This window comes from Phyllobates terribilis, unplaced genomic scaffold, assembly GCF_046119375.1.
Source record: "Phyllobates terribilis strain yellow unplaced genomic scaffold, ASM4611937v1 Scaffold_2__4_contigs__length_985480577, whole genome shotgun sequence".
Lineage (NCBI taxonomy): Eukaryota > Metazoa > Chordata > Amphibia > Anura > Dendrobatidae > Phyllobates > Phyllobates terribilis.
The window spans coordinates 106154154-106176992 of record NW_027362762.1 but is presented as its reverse complement, the minus strand read 5'-3'; the positions used below and the strand labels follow the sequence as shown (position 1 = coordinate 106176992).

General features: G+C 38.3%; 1 protein-coding gene across 1 annotated transcript; it reads left to right on the top strand.

The window, feature by feature from the left end:
• The first annotated feature begins 8420 nt into the window (after positions 1 to 8420).
• Positions 8421 to 21710, top strand: CDX2 (caudal type homeobox 2). Its single transcript, XM_073662473.1, has 3 exons — positions 8421 to 9079; positions 13578 to 13729; positions 20276 to 21710. The coding sequence occupies exons 1-3, from the start codon at positions 8653 to 8655 to the stop codon at positions 20453 to 20455; spliced, it is 759 nt and encodes a 252-aa protein (XP_073518574.1). The 5' UTR covers positions 8421 to 8652; the 3' UTR covers positions 20456 to 21710.
• Positions 21711 to 22839: the final 1129 nt, after the last annotated feature.

The following is a 22839-nucleotide window of genomic DNA, read 5'->3' as shown; positions in this document are numbered from 1 at the left end:
TGGGTAGTGTCAACGTCACTTTGCCTCCAATGCGTTGTCCTGTGGTGTTGCGGTCGGGTTAGCCGACTCTCTGGTGCCTGCAGTTTAGGTGACTCCTATGTGGGCTGCGGGATCTGGCAATGAAGGCTGGTTCCATAGTGCCAATAGGACAAGCACCCCCTGTAGGACTGTGGGTTTTGGTAACTGCGGCCGGCTCGCGGCCTTGAACTTTTTTTTACATGGGTACCTTCTGCTACCCATCCGGGTTCCAGTACCGTCAGCTGGTTCTCGGCAGTGCCTTTGGATTAGGTGCCTCCTTCTCGGTATCCAAGTTCCACCAACGTCTGCTGGTCCTTGGTAGTGCTTTCTGGCACAGGTACCTCCTGCTTAGTAACTGAGTTCCAGTACCGTCAGCTGGTCTTCGGCAGTTTCATTGGCTCTTGTACCTTCTGCTACCCATCCGGGTTCCAGTACCGTCAGCTGGTCCTCGGTAGTTCCTCAGCTTTCTTGTACCTTCTGCTACATTTCCAAGTTCAAGCTTTTTGAAATGGTTCTTGGTAATCACTCTAGATCTCCCTGACGAGGACCCTGAAGACGAGGACCCTGAAGACCAACCCTAAGAAGACGAGGACCCCGAAGACGACAACCCTGAAGACGAGGACCCTGAAGACCACCCCAAAGAAGACGAGGACCCTGAAGACCACCCCGAAGAAGACGAGGACCCTGAAGACCACCCCGAAGAAGACGAGGACCCCGAAGACGAGGACCCAGAAGACCAACCCGAAGAAGACGAGGACCCCGAAGACGAGGACCCCCGAAGACGACGACCCTGAAGACCACCCCAAAGAAGACCAAGAAGATGACCCTGAAGAAGTTGACCAAGAGGACAAAGAAGAGAAGACAAGCACCAAGATACAGAAGAACAAGAGACAGAAAACCAAGAAGCAGAAATACAAGAAGCTGCAGAACAAAAAGCGGAAGAACATTAAGCATAAGACTAAAAATCAGAGCAAAAGATAATATCTAAATTATAAGCAGAAGATGACTAAGCAGTGTATGGGGGTGAGTCCGTTCCTCCTCGTGGTGCCCCTGGAAAAGACCTGCTGCTGCAGGCCAAACTGAACGCGGACAAATCCTGTTGTAAATCTTTTGTGACGGGCAGAACGAAAGGTGTAATGTCCAACCTTTTATAGATAACAACTACAGGAATGCCTGCCACAAGTAAGAATATGATGAAGAAGAAGAAGATGAAGAAGATGAAGAAGTAGAATATGAAGAATGTAAAAAAAAAGAAGAATACGAAGAAGGTGAAGAAGAAGAAGATGAAGAAGGTGAAGAAGAAGTGGATGAAAAAGATGCTGAGGATGATGAAGGAGAAAGTGTGGGAGAAGTAAAAAAGAAGGTGAAGAGCTTGGAAGTAGTGAAACATAAATATCTGACAAAATATAAAAATACTTAACATAGTCAATATTTCCGTAACTCAGAACGTCTTAAAAAAAAATATTAATTCCTGCTATTCCATTTGATTGGGCTAAACCTCTATGCCTTTATTGTCTCCCCCACCTCCCCCAATACATTCTACATTATTCTTAGTTGTTTTCCTTCATGTAGAATTAACCTACAAGGAAAGAAAGGGTTTATTTTCATTCCGATATTTCTGTCCCATTGACTTGCATTGGTTTCCGGTATCGGAATCGGCGATATCCGATACTTTTTCGGCATCGGTCCGATCCAATCCGATCCGATATTTCCCGATATCGGAAGGTATCGCTCAACACTAATCATGACATTGTTTCCAAATAACTGGTGCATGCCACCAATGCCCAACTGGGAGAACCCCTTGAAGATTAAAGAGTAGCTGTCACCTCTTCTGTCACATCTATTTTAGTAAATGCATAAAATAACCATCCTCAAGTATTTCTTGTTAGGATGTGTGCCCACAATTAATTTTTGACATTGCGGATTTTTTCTGCATTCAAAACGTGATTAAAACGCATGTAAAAAATGCACTAAAAATGCAATGAAAAAAAAAACACAAGTAACCTAATTTACTTTATAGATGCAGAAAATCTGAAACAAAAAAAAAAACTCACCGAAAGCTCCTTGGGGGAACGTAGCACAGGTCATTCTTAATGATGCGCTTGCTGGAGTACACTGACACGATTCATTAAGGGACGCTTGCAGCTTAAGGAAGTTGGCGTGTCTGGTACCTAGTGCGCGCTGTCACCAGAAATGTACGCCATATGCGGGGACTGGAGTAGATTTGTGGAGAAAGTAACACCACTATAGTGGTGTAACTCGTGATGAATATTACGGGTGAGCATAAACGCGTTCCACGTCACACCCACATTGGTGTTGCTGGCTGGGAAGGGCATATAGTCTCTAAAAGTCACAATAATTTTGCTCAACTGCTGAGTTGCGCAAAAATATTGCAACTTATTAAAATGTTTACACCAGATTTCCGGCTCATCCCTAAAAGCAGTGTCTAAGCTCATACATCATGCTGCTCTCAGATTACATAGCAAAACTGCTGACACATTCATTTTAAGGAACTGTGGGGTCAGGTATTTAAGCTCCTGTACTTTGCTTTGTAGATAGATAGATAGATAGATAGATAGATAGATAGATAGATAGATAGATAGATAGATAGATAGATAGATATGGGATAGAAAGAAAGAAAGATAGATAGATAGATAGATAGATAGATAGATAGATAGATAGATAGATATGGGATAGATAGATAGATATGGGATTGATAGATAGATAGATAGATAGATAGATAGATAGATAGAAGATCCATAGAAAGAAAGATAGATAGTATATTTTATACAGTATTATATTATTATTTATTTTTATTTATTTTACACTTATATAGCGTCATTAATTCCACAGCGCTTTACAGACATTATCAGCACTGTCCCCATTGGGGCTCACAATCTACATTCCCTATCAGTATGTCTTTGGTGTTTGGGAGGAAACCGGAGAACCCGGAGGAAACCCACACAAACACGGGGAGAACATACAAACTCCTTGCAAATGTTGTCCTTGGTGGGATTTGAACCCAAGACCCCAGCGCTGCAAGGCTGCAGTGCTAACCACTATTATTATTATTATTATTATTATTTTCAAGCGCTCATTATATGAAGAGGAGTATATAAACACTGCTCCATATTTACACATTTATCTATATTTACTGTTACATGATCCAGTTGTCTGTAGAGATAACTGTGATATTTCTTCAGTAATAATGTCACCACAATGAGTTGTAATAAAGGTAAATATATCACTGGGACAGGAGCATCAGGGCTGAGACTGGGAGGTTTTATAAGGAAGTAACAATGGTGGGAACAGTGGAAATTCTGTGACAAGAGGTGGAGGGCACCATAACTACAGGACGTGATAGGAAAAAAAGTAAAAGCATTATATGGAGATTTTGGCTAATAATACAGCATGTGTGACTACCATGCTCTGCAATCACACAACTGCACACTTGGCAAACATCAATGTGGGCAATGGAATAATCGGCCATTAGAAGAGCTCATTGTAAGAGCCACACAGGTATCACACACAGGTAACACACACAGGTATCACACACAGGTAACACACACAGGTATCACACACAGGTAACACACACAGGTATCACACACAGGTAACACACACAGGTAACACACACAGGTAACACACACAGGTATCACACACAAGTAACACACACAGGTATCACACACAGGTATCACACACAGGTAACACACACAGGTATCACACACAGGTAACACACACAAGTAACACACACAGGTATCACACACAGGTATCACACACAGGTAACACACACAGGTATCACACACAGGTAACACACACAAGTAACACACACAGGTATCACACACAGGTATCACACACAGGTATCACACACAGGTAACACACACAGGTATCACACACAAGTAACACACACAAGTAACACACACAGGTATCACACACAGGTAACACACACAGGTATCACACACAGGTAACACACACAGGTATCACACACAGGTAACACACACAGGTATCACACACAGGTATCACACACAAGTAACACACACAAGTAACACACACAGGTATCACACACAGGTAACACGCACAGGTATCACACACAGGTAACACACACAAGTAACACACACAGGTATCACACACAGGTATCACACACAGGTAACACACACAGGTATCACACACAGGTAACACACACAGGTATCACACACAGGTATCACACACAAGTAACACACACAAGTAACACACACAGGTATCACACACAGGTAACACACACAGGTATCACACACAGGTAACACACACAGGTAACACACACAGGTATCACACACAGGTAACACACACAGGTAACACACACAGGTATCACACACAGGTAACACACACAGGTAACACACACAGGTATCACACACAAGTAACACACACAAGTAACACACACAGGTATCACACACAGGTATCACACACAGGTATCACACACAAGTAACACACACAGGTATCACACACAGGTAACACACACAGGTATCACACACAGGTAACACACACAGGTATCACACACAGGTATCACACACAAGTAACACACACAAGTAACACACACAGGTATCACACACAGGTATCACACACAGGTATCACACACAAGTAACACACACAAGTAACACACACAGGTATCACACACAGGTAACACACACAGGTATCACACACAGGTATCACACACAAGTAACACACACAAGTAACACACACAGGTATCACACACAGGTAACACACACAGGTAACACACACAGGTATCACACACAAGTAACACACACAAGTAACACACACAGGTATCACACACAGGTAACACACACAGGTATCACACACAGGTATCACACACAGGTATCACACACAGGTAACACACACAGGTATCACACACAGGTAACACACACAAGTAACACACACAGGTATCACACACAGGTATCACACACAGGTAACACACACAGGTATCACACACAGGTAACACACACAAGTAACACACACAGGTATCACACACAGGTATCACACACAGGTAACACACACAGGTATCACACACAGGTATCACACACAAGTAACACACACAAGTAACACACACAGGTATCACACACAGGTAACACACACAGGTATCACACACAGGTAACACACACAGGTAACACACACAGGTATCACACACAGGTAACACACACAGGTATCACACACAGGTAACACACACAGGTAACACACACAGGTATCACACACAGGTAACACACACAGGTAACACACACAGGTATCACACACAAGTAACACACACAGGTAACACACACAGGTATCACACACAGGTAACACACACAGGTATCACACACAGGTATCACACACAAGTAACACACACAAGTAACACACACAGGTATCACACACAGGTATCACACACAGGTATCACACACAAGTAACACACACAGGTATCACACACAGGTAACACACACAGGTATCACACACAGGTAACACACACAGGTAACACACACAGGTATCACACACAGGTAACACACACAGGTAACACACACAGGTATCACACACAAGTAACACACACAGGTATCACACACAGGTATCACACACAGGTATCACACACAAGTAACACACACAAGTAACACACACAGGTATCACACACAGGTATCACACACAGGTATCACACACAAGTAACACACACAAGTAACACACACAGGTATCACACACAGGTAACACACACAGGTATCACACACAGGTATCACACACAGGTATCACACACAGGTAACACACACAGGTATCACACACAGGTAACACACACAGGTATCACACACAGGTAACACACACAGGTATCACACACAGGTAACACACACAGGTATCACAGCCTCAGGCACGGCCACTGTCCGTCATATTTATCATTTGTTTATTTATCTAAACATCACAATGATCCATGATTTAAACATATTTATCCGTATATTATTTCAGTTTTTCTGCTATCTTTCTATCTATATCACTCTGTAGCCCATAGATCTGGTTCTCTATATATCGACCTACCTTTTATATAACTCACTTTGTTACATCTACAATACAAACAAGAGTGATATTAAATAATGACAAAGTAAACGTATAATAGAAATTCACCCAGATAATACATAACCTTTATCTGCTGATATTATATATGAACAGGACAACGAAAACATTAATTAAAACGCTTCTGAGACGCATTTGTTTAGCAGATTTTAATTTATCAGTAGAAATGATCAAAAAGCATCTCCTATGTATAGTCCATATAGTATGTAGTTTATCATTTTATTAGTAAACTACTTTCTCTGTAATCTATTTTCTTATATTTATTTATCTGTGTGGTAATATTCAATCATCTAATATCTATTTCTATATGTTTAGGTAAATCAATTATCTATCAATTATCTATCTATATATATCTTTTATCGATCTATATCTATGTATGTCATATCTATTATCTATCATCTATCTATATCTATCTGTATATCATCTATATCTATCATCTAAATTTATATATTTATATCTATCTATTATCTATATCTATCTATCATCTATATCTATCTATCATCTATATATATATATATATATATATATATATATATATATATATAATCTATCTATCGTCTATATCTATCTATTTATCTATATCTTTCTATCTGTCCACCATTATATAACACACTTGGACAACTACATTAAACAAAAATTATATTAAATAACTACATCCCTAAATCATAACTGAATATCGCACAGATAAATACATAACCTATAACTTTCCCTATTTTTTGCCAACAGCAAATATTTTCTCTATAGCAATAATTATAGTAATTGATGTTGATGATATTGATTCTAATTATAAGCAGAAACTAAAGAAATTAGGAAGACACGCGAATTCCTTACGAAAAAATGCCAGATGTTACCTGGATATAACGCATCACTATAATATCGTTTCTTGCTAAAATCAGACTATTCTGCAATTATTGGTAATGGATGGTTATCCTGCGTTATATCGTATCACGTGTAATTCTGCATATAAAATAAATAGATTCATGCGTAAAATAGATAGAGATGATTAATTATAGAAAAATAACTAGATATATGTAGATAAAAAAATAGATAGATGATAGACATAGATAATAGAAAGATAGATAGAAATAGGTGGATAGATAGATATTATATATATATATATATATATATGCATAGATAGATAGATAGATAGATAGATAGATAGATAGATAGATAGATAGATAGATAGATAGATAGATAGATAGATAGATAGATAGATAGAAAGAAAAAAAAGACAAAGGCAGCACTACATAGTCCAATGACACCCATTATGTCAGGGCGACGTTTCTTTCCAAATGTAGAACTTTGTTAAGCTTGAATATGGAGTGCTGCGTTTGTCTTTTTTTGGATATTTTGAGGTTTGGTTTTACCTGAGAGGCTTTTTTTGCACCCGATTTTACAGTGTCTCTGCTAGTGCTGCACCTAGATAGATAGATAGATAGATAGATAGATAGATAGATAGAAATATATAGATGTATAGATAGATTAGATAGATATGTGATAGATAGAGAGATAGATTATATATATGTATATATATGATAGATAGATAGATAGATAGAGATTTCATTGTACTGATTCCGTATGGACACTACCGATAGCACTGAAGGTAGCACACAGCGCATAGCTCTCAGAGCAGCACACGCCCGCCTGTTGTGTAATAGCAGCGCTGTTATCGCCCCTATAGATATTCCGCCTCTATAGATCTTCAGCCCTATAGATATTCCGCCTCTATAGATCTTCAGCCCTATAGATATTCTGCCCCTATAGATATTCCGCCCCTATAGATATTCCGCCTCTATAGATCTTCATCCCTATAGATATTCCGCCCCTATAGATCTTCAGCCCTATAGATATTCCGCCCCTATAGATATTCCGCCTCTATAGATCTTTAGCCCTATAGATATTCCGCCCCTATAGATCTTCAGCCCTATAGATATTCCGCCCCTATAGATATTCCGCCTCTATAGATCTTCAGCCCTATAGATATTCCGCCTCTATAGATCTTCAGCCCTATAGATATTCCGCCCCTATAGATCTTCCGCCCTATAGATATTCCGCCCCTATAAATCTTCCGCCCCTGTGTCTTTGCTGATAATGTGTTGTATGAATCTGGTAAGTAGTTTCTACATAACCTATAGAGGTACAGTGATGAAGAAGGGCCAGATCCCCCCGGCCGGTCGCCCCTGACCTCGGGGCTCACTGCCCCCTGCCCTGTCCTGGCTGCACCATGTTTGCCCCCTGGTTTTGGTTCTATTGACTTCAGCCCTTTGAACCTGTGATTGAAGGGCAAAGTGCAGCAGGTCTGTATTGGAAGGAGGAAGCTCTTAGACAATAAAGACTTGAGTATTCTGTGTGATCAGGTCGCTGCCCTCTCCTTATCTCACTTCACATGCAAATGGTGACAAGGGGGGGCGCTATCTGCCCTCTGACGTCACCTGCCACAGGCTCTGCCATTACTAATACGGGCTTGTGCACAGTGTGTAATCTGTAAGTGGTGGCCAATGAAGGCACATATACCCGGGGCAGAGGGAGCAGAGTGCAGCAGGGACAGCAGAGCAGTATGCGGCTAGCTGGCACCAGCCTGCCACCATGTACGTGAGTTACCTCCTGGACAAGGACGTTGGCATGTACCCTGGATCTATGCGGGGCCACCCGGGGCTGCAGAACTTCTCCACTGCCCCCCAGTATCCTGACTATGGGGGCTATCATGGGCTGAGCTTGGAAGGTGCAGCTCCTTCTTCTGGATCCCCCGCCTGGATCACACCTTATGGAGCCACAAGAGAAGACTGGGGTCACACCACCTACCCCACAGGACATACTCCTTTAAATCCCTCTCCAGGGGGCAGTTTGGGCTACAGCCCCGTCTCTGATTACCCAACTGGGCAGGTGCAGGGACCACCCTGTGTTGGAGTACTGCCAACAGGGCATCAACCTCAGATCTCTCCAGGGATGGCAGATGGGCACCGGAGACATCATTACGACTGGATGAGAAAGCCAGCAACTCAGGGAAACTCTGGTAAGAAGATGGGCATCAGGAAATCTGGGATTTGTGGAATAAATATGTCTACATAGATCCATCTCCATGCAATAATTAGTACGATCAGGATCTGGGAAAGCTGGGTGATTGGCTTTCATCACTGCTCCAATAGGATTTGCCTCTCAGCTGTTTTGGGGTCCTCCTGAATTACCAAAATCAGTCATTCCTCCCTATGAAATCCACTGGCTAATTAAATGTGCCATACAAGAATCCAGGAAAGCTGAGTAACAACCCATGTGGAAACTGGCATAGCAGCCATACTGGTTGTCAGATTCTCACTGAAATAACTGAAGATATGTTTTATAGGATGACAGCAGAAGATATCTGAGAATTTAGGATATAAGGTGGAAAAATACTTTATACCAAGCAAAAAACCACCTTTATATCAGACACTTAAAAGCTAATTGTTTCCGGTTATATTATAAGGCACTTACAGCTTTTATAACTAATTACTCTGCCATGAATCTTGGGCCCTGCAGTTTACATTACTTTTCTGTCTCATTTAGCTGATATCTAGGAGACAATTTGGAAGATTAAAACACTCGTCTGTCCATGCATGAAGGTCAGGGTATATATTTAGGGATTTCCTTTTTGTTGTGATGGGAGTACCGCCTTTTATGCAATTGGTAATTGGTTTATTTATTAGGAATTTGGCAGTTCATGTGGTGCCATTCACATGTAACGAGTAAAGTCAATTTTTCTGATGTGGCAACAATGACATCGGCATATATGATCTTATCTGTTACAGCATGTGACATAAATAGTCTAATTTTATCATGAATAAATGGAGACACCTTATAGTATAGATAAGAGCGTTAATTACAAAAGGAACAAAATGGATACATTAATGGCAATACAATACATATTATCAATATAAATATTGATGTCATTAATTTATTGTATGTGGGCATTATATGTCAGTGCAATCCATTGTATAGACCTATATGTATATAAATACTTTACAATTATAGACATTATATGGATATGACTGCATCAGGTCCATGGAATTTATAAGGTTAGGATTAGTAGTAAAGCCTGTGCACATAAGATGGGTATTAATGTCTGGGTTAGCAAAGTTTTATGGATAGTGACGCAAAATATGGATGGTTAATGTAGGATTACGGTTAGTATTACAGTGAAAGAAAAATAATAAAGTCTATGGACATTATAGATTTGATTGGTTGTTAAATGAATGGACATTATAGAAATAGCATTGATGCCTATGGACATTAGAGGGTTAGGGTGACTATTAAAGTCTGTGAATAGGGTGAGGGTATATATTAAAGTCTTTGAACATTATAGGGCTAGGATTACAGTCTATGGACATTATAGGGTTAGGACTACAGTCTATGGACATTATAGGATTATGATTACAGTCTATGGACATCATAGGGTTAGGATTACAGTCCATGGACATTATAGGATTATTATTACAGTCTATAGACATTATAGGGTTAGTGTTACAGTCTATTAACATTATAGGGTTAGGATTACAGTCTATGGACATTATAGGGTTAGGATTACACTCCATGGACATTATAGCATTATTATTACAGTCTATGGACATTATAGGGTTAGTGTTACAGTCTATGAGAATTATAGGGCTAAAATTGCAGTCTATGGACATTATAGGGCTAGGGTTAGTATTACATTCTATGCAAATAATATGGATATGACAGTATTAAATTCTCAGATCGTAGTGAAACAATTTCCCCTAGGGTCCAACAACTTTGCTAAGGGTGTGGAATTGAGGGGAGGAGTTTGAGGGGAAAGTTGAGGGGTCAGTGTAAAGTTTTCTGTTTCTGGTGCCCTCCCATATAGAGGCGACAAAGTCAGGCGCCCTGTCCCTTGTCATGTAAATATCTCCTTTGAGCTGTAGACTGATTGCAGACAAGCAGGGACAGTACAGGGTGCAAATCTGCACTCACCCATCTGTCATGGGTGCATAGCTTTGATATACACCTTGCTGAAGCATTGTCCATTCTTGTGACCGGAAAGGACAGGAAATATAGCAGTAAATAGAGATTTGTAGCACTGGGATTATACTGTGATCACTTCCCACCATGCAAATGCATTGGAGCAGAGAATTTTCCCATGCATACGTATATACACATAGTCAATGGACAGATAGATAGATAGATAGATAGATAGATAGATAGATAGATAGATAGATAGATAGATAGATAGATAGACAATACATAACACTTTTAATATTTTACCCAAAGTTAACTGATGTATTGATGGCAGATTATAATCCTGTGGTTTAGTGGGAGCAGTCATGTCAGCTATGTGCTACTGTTATCAGGATCTTCGATACTAGTATGAGGACTATCTGATCTAGTAGTAGGTGTTTAATAACCAACAGGCTATCTCAGATCTGTACAAAGCACTACAAAGACCCCCTGTGTAGATACAAGAAGGATCAGAAGGGTCTAGGCAGTGCTAATGAATGGATGACACAACCTCAGACAATACACTACAAGGAGATCTTATCACAGAGAAGCTTTTCTAGCTTGTACATTGTGTTTGAATTACCCTATCTGAACAAATGTCGGCCTGGACTTTCATCCTGCAGCCATTTCTATATGCGACATTTGAATAACCAAGAATTCAAGATATTCTGCCAAAGAGCATGACCCAGCCAGATTTAAGGTTAACAGTATGCACAAGAGCAAGAAGCTGGGAAGAAATGCTGCTGCCATGCACTTAGAGTTTCATATCCACATCCATCCTGAACTACAACTCTCATCATGTAAACTAGCGTGGTAGATTTCCAGCGTAATGCCACAAATATGTAACCACCAGAAAAAAAAAAAAAATAAAGAATAATATATCTAAATATCGGTGGTTGATACTGCTGGGACTGTTAGTTCCACAAAGAAGAGGAAATGGTAAAAGAAAAGCTGCTAAAATGAGAAGTAACAGATACAGAAAGGCAAAAAGATCCATAAGTCTTATATAAAGTATACACATTCCAAAGAATATACCCCAAAATGCTGCTGGGATTTGCAGTTCTACAAAGCTAAATTAAAATGAATTAATTAGGATTTGCAGATCCACAAACATCTATTCAGTTTAGTTTGGTATCAGTGATATTACATGCACAGGCAACTTATAATATATTATTCAGTGTGTATGTGTATATATATATGTATATATATACATATACATACACACACATATATATAGCTGAGACATGCAGAGAGTGTCCCTGCCCCATGTATTAGGGACGAAGCTGGAGGACCTGGACTCAGTAAATCCCATTTATCAAGTCCTCAGCACAATATAAACGAGAGGTTTACTGGGTGGTAATTGTGCGTTTTACAGCAGCTATCATATTAACCGTGATTAGTTGTAATATGGCAGCCATTTATATGGAGAGGCTCTAACACCTCCACAAAGGAGCAAGAGATCAGCATGAAGAATTAGATATTAATGAGCATTATTCCTGGCTGCAGGGAGGGAGGACAAGAGCACCGGGCATTATCTATACTGGGGACAGAAGACTCATATATTCGGCAGATTATAGAATAGAAATCCTTGTGATCGCAATGATTCAAATCCTATTTGTGATTTGTTATTAGAATTTGAATATAACGAAAATGGTACAGGAAAGAATAAAATACCACTGCTGCTAATCACATAAAATTATATATATAAATACATATATATACACACTCACATATATACACAATTTATATACACATATATATATAATAAAGTATATAAATACTACAGATGATTACAATAGAAGAAACATTTCATATATATAATATATATATAAACACAATAGCATTTATATATAAATATAATATTTTATGCTATTTATTAATTGGCTTTTCTATCTTTATACCTATCTGCCCTACAAATGGACCATTTCTTCCCTTTCTTTCTTTCTTTGCTTATTTCTCTTTCTTTCCTTCCTTATTTCTCTTTCTTTCCTTATTTCTCTTTCTTTCCTTCTTTCTTTCTTTCTTTCCTTTATTATATTTTCAATTCTATTTATTTCTATTTACTCACTTATTTTAGATTTCCACATTAAAATTTTGATTCCATAAAGGGACTCATGACAATATACATTATTTCGGCAAATATGCTACCAGGATCAATGACTGCATTATCTGTAGCGGATGAGTATTAGTATATGCAGCCTGCGGTCCCTGATGTCATTTTATTTTATGTCATTTCGTTGGCTGCTGGTTTCCCATTTTTGCATAACAATGAACTAATAAATGAATTGTGTTGCAATTAATGCAATCCATTCAATATTTAATAGGATAGATACATTATAAAAATGCATTTTCTTTACAACTGAAGCTATAGGAATGCGATTTAGAATTATAAATTCCTAATGTGTACAGGGACCCATTATCTATCTATCTATCTATCTATCTATCTATCTATCTATCTATCTATCTATCTATCTATCTATCTATCTATGGGTTTTTTTCTAAGTGGAGTATATATATTCGTTCAGTAGGGAGTAAAACTCGGACAAAGGACAAGTACCGGGTGGTGTACACTGACCACCAGCGGCTGGAGCTGGAGAAGGAGTTCCATTACAGCAGGTATATCACCATCAGAAGGAAAGCAGAGCTGGCTGTCAACCTGGGGCTCTCTGAACGACAGGTATGTGACCATGGCTGGGATTAATGTGCCATTAATGCCCCTGATAAGCCGGGGACAGGAGCTGAGTTATTAATGAGCCCAGTGTCAGGGAGAGAGGGCATTACATCTGCATTAATCAAAGGTACCTGTCTGAGATTGCAGCAAAAACCACATAGCAGAACTCTGACCACTAATGAGAAAAAGGGGCCACATCTACCCCTGAACCTCTTACCATATATACATACATATATATATAATGTGAGTGTATATATATATATATATAAAATATATATATATATATATATATATATATAATGTATGTATACATACATATATAAATGTATGTGTATATATATAATGTATCATAAATTGATAGACACTGTATATATATGAATGCATATATATGCGCACATATAATATCTAATATATATATATATATATATATATATATATATATATAATATAACGGATGCATAGATAAAGAGATAGATATGTAAAAAAATAGAAAGAGGCAACACTCCAAATTGCAAAAGAATGGGTCCTTATCTGCTTGATAAAGTTTTTTTGTAATTGAAACGTCTTCACATCACATGAGCTAATAAAAGATCACCATTTGTTTGCAATTTGGAGTGCTGCCTCTTTATATTTTTTCTTCAGAGATTACAACTGGTACTTGTTTGGGAGGCCTTACACCCACAACTGGTTGATGTTTGGTGCAGCTCCACTTTTTTTTGTTAGATAGATAGATCGGAAGGTAGATAGATAGATCGGAAGGTAGATAGATAGATAGGTAGACAGATAGGTAGACAGATAGGAAGATAGATAGATATTTATTGGCAATTTGTACAAAACAGTGAAATCCCACATGGCATAAAAATAAGCCACATAATCTCTTTGAGTAATTTATAAAGACGTTTCTATTTGTGGAATTATTATTACAGATATGTTACATTTTTGTTGTGGATTTCAGATTTCACAAAAGTCTATTAAGAAATTCTGTATGCACCCCCCAGCCTGTGTATAAAGTATTCAACAGAATTTCCTTAGCAGAAAAAAAATCTGCATGAAATGCACCTCAAACAAAATTCAATTTCTTTACATGGAAAAGCTGTGTCACCATTCTCATGACCATGGAATTTTCCAGCACTGATTTGTAGTCAAAATTGTGGGAAAAATATAAGAGATTACTGAATTCAGCTGTGGATGAATCACAGTTTAAACGGCAAAGGTGTGTGGTATAAATCTGGGGGGCAGCCTTGAGTTTCTGTAATGCATTTCCTTTTTTGTTACTATGGTGGGATCTGCCAAAAAAAAGGGTTACGAGACTTCATGTCTGAGTATTTAATCAGGGGAACACCTGTATGTCAGGTCTATCCAGTCCAACATGTTCTTCATTATTGCAGCTTACATGTCTGGCTTATTCAGATGATACAGTGGTGCAGTTTCTTGCCATCTCTCTTTTTATTTTTTTTTGCGTAAAGAAGGATCAAATTGTCTCATATTTTGTTGTGAATTGTGATCTAACTATCATTTTCAAGTATAAGAGGTTTCCTAAATGAGTTTTCATTTTTTCTTTCACTATTAATAAAATACCTACTTTAAAACTATAGGAGTAACCTCTACTGTACTACATTATTTTTTTTTCTATGAACAGTCAAATTATTTTTTTAATAAACAAAATATTTAATACTAAAAAATAATAATAATCCGTAAATGTTTGTATCTTAAAACACAAACAATATAAATAAAATAGATTACAAGTCATTTTCTCATTTAATGGAATTATACTTGCATACTACATATAAAGCCAAGTTGTTTGATACATTAAAAAATAATAACATTTGAAAACTTTATAAAAAAAAATCCACTTTTTTATATTCACTCCCATATTTCCACTCAATTCTTTTTATTGCTCTATGATATAGTTATAGAATTTTGAAGCAGATTTCCAATACTGACAATAGAAAAAAAAAAAAATTTTGCAAAACCAAAATGGTAAAATGCATTGGTCTACTCATAAACATTGTCATACGTTGAAGAATCAGTTTTATTTTAGTTTGATTTAATGCCTTTTCATATCTGTAAGTCATACTAAACCAGGATTTAGGAAAATCCAATTCCTAACTATAATTATTCTTAACCATTAGGTATTGTAGTAATATGTACATGTGCAATTCTGAACCTCATCATTTTTATTCTCACTCCCCTCCTTCTCATTGCTAGAATATTATCCTAATATACTGTTTAAAATGTACAAATAAAGGGAAAAGAAGCAATTTAACCTAAACTTCAGAAATTTACTTATATTTTATTTACTGTTTTTTTTTTTAATGAAAAACCCAAAACAACAAAAAAAAAGTATCAGAACTAAAGTACAATAAAATAATATAATAATCACAATATAATAATACAAAGTAGTTTTTATTGCATATAGATTAGTTAGCATATATGTATCCAACATAACAAGCACCAAGATATATCGGTAGGTGCACCAAAAGGGAAACCCCCATAGTAAACAGGCACAAATCGTTATGCACAGCAATATATTTATTTTTAAACCTATAATAATGTCTACAATTAAGATATTATGAAAAAAATGTGTGCTAATTCATATGTTCATTATAATACATTATATAAACATGTACTAAAAAGCGGTTAGATCATCCATGATTTCTAAGGGGATAACAAATGAAGTGGCCAGAAACATACATCATGTATATCAGCTACAGTAGTAAACATATATATATATATATACATATATATGTATATATAAATATATATATATATACCGTATATATACATATATATACAGTACAGACCAAAAGTTTGGGCACACCTTCTCAATTTAGGATTTTTCTGTATTCTCATGACTTTGAAAATTGTACATTCACACTGAAGGCATCAAAACTATGAATTAACAAATATGGAATTATATACTTAACAAAAAAGTGTGAAACAACTGAAAATATGTGTTATATTCTAGGTTCTTCAAAGTAGCCACCTTTTGCTTTGATGACTGCTTTGCACACTCTTGGCATTCTCTTGATGAGCTTCAAGAGGTAGTCACCGGAAATGGTCTTCCAACAATCTTGAAGGAGTTCCCAGAGATGCTTAGCACTTGTTGGCCCTTTTGCCTTCACTCTGCGGTCCAGCTCACCCCAAACCATCTCAATTGGGTTCAGGTCTGGTGATTGTGGAGGCCAGGTCATCTGGCATAGCACCCCATCACTCTCCCTCTTGGTCAAATAGCCCTTACACAGCCTGGAGGTGTGTTTGGGGTTATTGTCCTGTTGAAAAATAAATGATAGTCCAACTACACGCAAACCGGATGGAATAGCATGCCCCTGCAAGATGCTGTGGTAGACATGCTGGTTCAGTATGCCTTAAATTTTGAATAAATCCCCAACAGTGTCACCAGCAATGCACCCATATGCCATCACACCTCCTCCTCCATGCTTCACGGTGGGAACCAGGCATGTAGAGTCCATCCGTTCACCTTTTCTGCGTCGCACAAAGACACGGTGGTTGGAACTAAAGATCTCAAATTTGGACTCATCTGACCAAAGCACGGATTTCCACTGTCTAATGTCCATTTCTTGTGTTCTTTAGCCCAAACAAGTCTCTTCTGCTTGTTGCCTGTCCTTAGCAGTGGTTTCCTAGCAGCTATTTTACCATGAAAGCCTGCTGCACAAAGTCTCCTATTAACAGTTGTTGAAGAGATGTGTCTGCTGCTAGAACTCTGTGTGGCATTGACCTGGTCTCTAATCTGAGCTGCTGTTAACCTGCGATTTCTGAGGCTGGTGACTCGGATAAACTTATCCTCAGAAGCAGAGGTGACTCTTGGTCTTCCTTTCCTGGGGTGGTCCTCATAGGAGCCAGTTTCTTTGTAGCGCTTGATGGTTTTTGCAACTGCACTTGGGGACACTTTCAAAGTTTTCCCAATTTTTCGCACTGACTGACCTTCATTTCTTAAAGTAATGATGGCCACTCGTTTTTCTTTACTTAGCTGCTTTTTTCTTGCCATAATACATATTCTAACAGTCTATTCAGTAGGACTATCAGCTGTGTATCCATCAGACTTCTGCACAACACAACTGATGGTCCCAACCCCATTTATAAGGCAAGAAATCCCACTTATTAAACCTGACAGGGCACACTTGTGAAGTGAAAACCATTTCCGGTGACTACCTCTTGAAGCTCATCAAGAGAATGCCAAGAGTGTGCAAAGCAGTCATCAAAGCAAAAGGTGGCTACTTTGAAGAACCTAGAATATAAGACATATTTTCAGTTGTTTCATTTTTGTTAAGTATATAATTCCACATGTGTTAATTCATAGTTTTGATGTCTTCAGTGTGAATGTACAATTTTCATAGTCATGAAAATACAGAAAAATCTTTAAATGAGAAGGTGTGTCCAAACTTTTGGTCTGTACTGTATATATATATATATATATATATATATATATATATAGCCTCCAACAAAAAACATTCTCATATTTTGCTGAGTATAGTATTAACATAGATAAAGATGGATTAGGTTATTGTATACAAATCCTTTCCTTTCAGAGGCAAATATGTAATTACAAAGTGCATAGTGCTAATAGTTTCATGTCATGTCATATATGTGGGAGGTGCATTAAAGTGTCTGTACTTAAAAAAAAATATATATGGGCTGGCAAATGAATATACAGTACATGAAAGATATGGCCAAAGAATATGTATACAAATTCAGTAGAGTAGCTGAGTCTTCCCAGATTCCCCACGCGCGTTTCGCCACTGCTTCTTCCAAGGGGCAGATGTGCATAACAATATATGTAAAAAAATAAACATATGGTTAATAGGAAAGTGTAATATCAAGAACATTTATAATACAGATTTGTTGAGATTGGAGTGTCAGAAAAATGATTCCCTGCAGGATAAATCCCATAAAGGGCAGATAGTGCATATAATGGGAAAGGAAGAGATAAATCCAGTAATCTTGTTTATTCAGGTAGGTACAAAGTGGAGGACATACAATAAAATGTTCACATTAATGACATTGGTAACATCTACGTGTTTCAGGTGCTTGTGGCACCCGTAATCATGAAACCTTGAACGCCTAGATGTTACCACTGTCATTAACATTAAAATCTTATTGTATATACTCCGCTTTGTACTTACCTGAGTAAAGAAGATTACACGTCCATCAAGCTGGATTTATCTTTTCCTCATCCATATTACTGCTTTGTGGCAGAATCGTTGTCCGCGATCTGGACTGCAGTGGAAAAACTTAACGATGTCTTGTAAATTCTCCTTCTTGTGAATAATGGTAAAAACATAGTGAGATTCACCCACCAAACACCCAAAGGGCGTTTCACCAATACTTCATCAGAGCCTCACTATATCTTTATCTTTATGTGCACTATCTGCACTTTATGTGATTTATCCTGCAGGGAATCCTTTTTTCCACCACTTCCCCCAATAAGAACTAGTCTGTATACTAAGTATATTCAATATTACACTTTCCTATTAAACATCTGAATAGCATATATATATATTTGTACATATTATTGTGCACAGTGATTGGTGCCTGTTACAATACTGGAATAGCACTGCTGGAATCCAGTGGTCGAAGGAGTACAAGCAGGAACAGCAAGTGGTAGTAGAAGCTCTTGGAGTTAGCAAAGGAGTTGTAGGAAACAATCTGTAGCTAGGTGTAAGCAGTCTGGGTGAGACAGTTCAGGAGCTGAAGACTGGAACTAGACTAAACAGCTAGACACAATACTCAAGCAATGATTGAGAGATCCATGCGGCTTTAAGTAGGCCCAAACAGGAAACAAGATGGATTCCACAGGTTCAGAATCTGCCATCCTAGTAAAGGACAATTGCAAAACACAGCAGCAGCCTCCAGTGGTAAGGAGTGGAATTGCAGCACAATTATTAAGGGGAACAATAGCAGCCACTAGTGGTCAATCTGAAGAAGAACAACGGTAATCCTGACAGTGGGAGCTTCCCTGTTGGTGCACCCACCAATGTATGTTGGTGTTTGTTATGTTGGATACAATGCATAGATGTCTTTCAATCTATATAAAAAAAACTACTTTTATTATTTGCATTTACTTTAGTCTTGGCAGTTTTCTTTTTTATTGAGTTTGTGCTTATATTTCCATCCCCCCATTTGTCTTCATTACAAAGCCAAATAAATTCAGTTTATGCAAAATTTCAATAAGTGAATATGAAATTCCAATCTTATTGCACTGCCAACACTATAGAGCAGATCTTGCTCTTTCTCCGCTATATACCTCTATGCAGGTGCAGACATACCTGGATAGGATGAAGAGTAGAAATGCCAGGGAGATTACATTACTTTCTTTGCCTCCTCACCCAGCCTTTAACAAAATATCCAATTTTCACACATAATCCCTACTTATTATATCCAACTGAAGTGTGTGAATGAGGGTCTATGGTGGACGTGATATTACTAGTTGATAGGGGTGAGGTTGAAAAGTAACAAGCTACATATAAACCAGAAGGAATTAGTATGTAGACTTATAAAGCATAGTGAATCCAAAATGTTTCTTCATTGCAGGTGAAGATCTGGTTCCAGAACAGAAGAGCCAAAGAAAGAAAAATCAACAAGAAGAGGATTCAGCAAACTCAGAATGGGCCGAATGATCAAGACTCTCTCAGCCTAGAATCCTCTTTGAGTCACATGATGCCCCTGCCTGGCACCAATGTGGGCACAATGGCAAATCCTGTTCCTCAGTGACACCAACATCGAAAACTTTTTAACTATAAATCCAAAAAAGTCCACCATGCGTCACTCCGGACTGTTAGCCTTGGTAAGGACATTCAGAGCCTGCTGAGTGAGTATAAGTTGCGCTACGGAGCATAGACTCTGATGAGAAGGATGAGGGCACCCTCATGGGAGAGTAAAGGAGCACTGCGTGGATGTCCAGAGCACCCTTATATGGGAGACTAAAGAAGCACTGTGTGCACGTCCAGAGAACCCACTATCTCCTCCAAAAATTATTATTTTTTTTTAAGTAGGAATCATTCTTCAAAGGCTATAAAGGTTTAGGAGCCAGACTTGAAATTGTAGGGTTAATTTTAATATATTGTCTGAAAAATAATAATTAAAAAAAAAAAGACTTTCTTCATTGACAATTCTCAGGGATGATATGTTTACTTAGAGGTCTGAAAGTTATAAAATATTTCATTGGAAGAAGGAAAATGTTTACTGGCCTGATGAGCAGTATGGCTCCGGGCGTTCTTTAGATGATGTCCATGGTTTTGATTCCAAGCACTGTTTGGGGAAAATATATATAAAAAATGAGTTTACAAGTCTTAGGTGAGGGATCTTTAATTATTTGGAATTTTATGATGACCACAAAGGCGGTGATTGAAAATTTGAAGTAAAGGGATGGTCTAAACTTGCACACATACTTAGCACCTTAGGCTATCCCCAATCTATTGGCCAGTTGGATTGAGTTTACCATGCCTCCTCACTCCTTTGAAGTAATTATGACAAAGCTGCAATACCACTCACAACCTATGAGCAGGTGTGGCACTGTTTTTAGAAGAAAAGCAAACCAGGTTTTTCTAAAGTTGTTCAACCCATTAAGGCCAAACCCAATTAGCTATCCCTTTTATTTAGCACATTTTACATTAATTCAACTGGAATTCCCTATTTTACTCCACAAGATCACAGCCTATATACCAAGTACATTTAATACCAAATGTAAATAATAGGTTTTATTTTTATTTTTTTGTCAACAATGAAAGAAATTTTTCATACTGTACATGAATGTTGCATTTATTTTTTCCTCTTCTCCGGCAATGAGGAAAAGACGGTGCTGCATCTCCTGCTAAAACCAACCCCGATGATCCATTGTGATACTTCTTTTGTACAAATGCCCCTGCTGATTGCTAACATGAATATAATTGTACAACGTTTTGTATTTTAAATTATTTGCACCTATTTCAGGGAAGATGATGTAATAAACCATTTTTCTGATGAGAAATGTTTGTTTCTATGTATTAATTAATAACAGAGGCAACTTATGTGTTTGTTTTTTTTTTAGCAAGACCAACCATGTTGAAAATGGTATCTGACCTGCAGGCAGGGTGTTATAGAGCAGGAGGAGCTGAGCAGATTGATAAATATTATTATGGAAAAAGTTCCAGTAAAACTTGAAGCCCCGGTGTTTGTACATATATGAGTCCAGTGGGCGGTCCTACACAGTGACTGACAGTCTTTCCTGTATGACTGTGCATGCAGAGATAATGTCACGGGTGTGACACTTTGTGACACTCTGGATCTGGCTGTAGAAGGTCACTGCGCTTGGCATTACAGACACCTTCTTAATCCTTCTTCCTTTAAGACCCAGCGTCGACCTCCCTCCTGCTGCTGATTGACACACCCTTGCTTGGGAGTTAAAAACACTCAGTTTGCTCCAGGGAATCGCCGGTGATACTTCTATGTAATTTTGTGCATGTTTGGAGCACTAGCTGTTGGCTGGCTTCTTCTCTTGTGCCCTTGGAGGACAGTTGACGTTACTCCTCTGGTGTGTGCTCAAGCTAAGTTTATTCAATTTGTTTGTCTACCTTGTTGTCTTTAGTTTACAGTGGGGCCTGACCAGTGCTCACCCCTCCCCCTCCCCATCTAGGGCCAAGCTCTAGGGACATCCAGGGCTTAGGGTCCTACTCGGCGATAGGTGTGGAACCTATATAGTGATGGTAGGGTAGGCAGGGTGATATTAGATCTTCCTAGGGGTCTCCACTCCCTCTTTCCCTAGTGTTTGGGCTTCCTCCCCCTATTCCCTTTGTGTTACACTTAGTCTTTCCCACACTTTGCGTGACAGATAGCTGTCAATTACTGAGTAGGACCTCCCACTGGACTCCCACTGGATACATACAAACAAACTGAATATGTTAAACAGATCTCCCAAGAGCTGATGAGGCTGATGTACATACCTTGAAAATCCACATCAGACTTGCTGTATAATCCTTTTTAAATGTTTTCCTGCCTAGACCACCCAGCTAGACTTGCAAACTTTCAAAGAGGATATACAGTCATTCTGACCTGGATTATCAAAGTAAAGCCCCTCGTATACTTTAGATAGCTGTTGGCCTAATGATGTTTCAGCCCAC

What these genes read in the sequence shown, in the direction of transcription:
- CDX2 (XM_073662473.1), top strand. Translation starts at nt 8,653, where the DNA reads ATGTACGTGAGTTACCTCCTGGACAAGGACGTTGGCATGTACCCTGGA. An exon ending in AGCAACTCAGGGAAACTCTG is followed by an intron (nt 9,080 to 13,577) that starts GTAAGAAGATGG and finishes ATATTCGTTCAG; the next exon opens with TAGGGAGTAAAACTCGGACA. An exon ending in TGGGGCTCTCTGAACGACAG is followed by an intron (nt 13,730 to 20,275) that starts GTATGTGACCAT and finishes TCTTCATTGCAG; the next exon opens with GTGAAGATCTGGTTCCAGAA.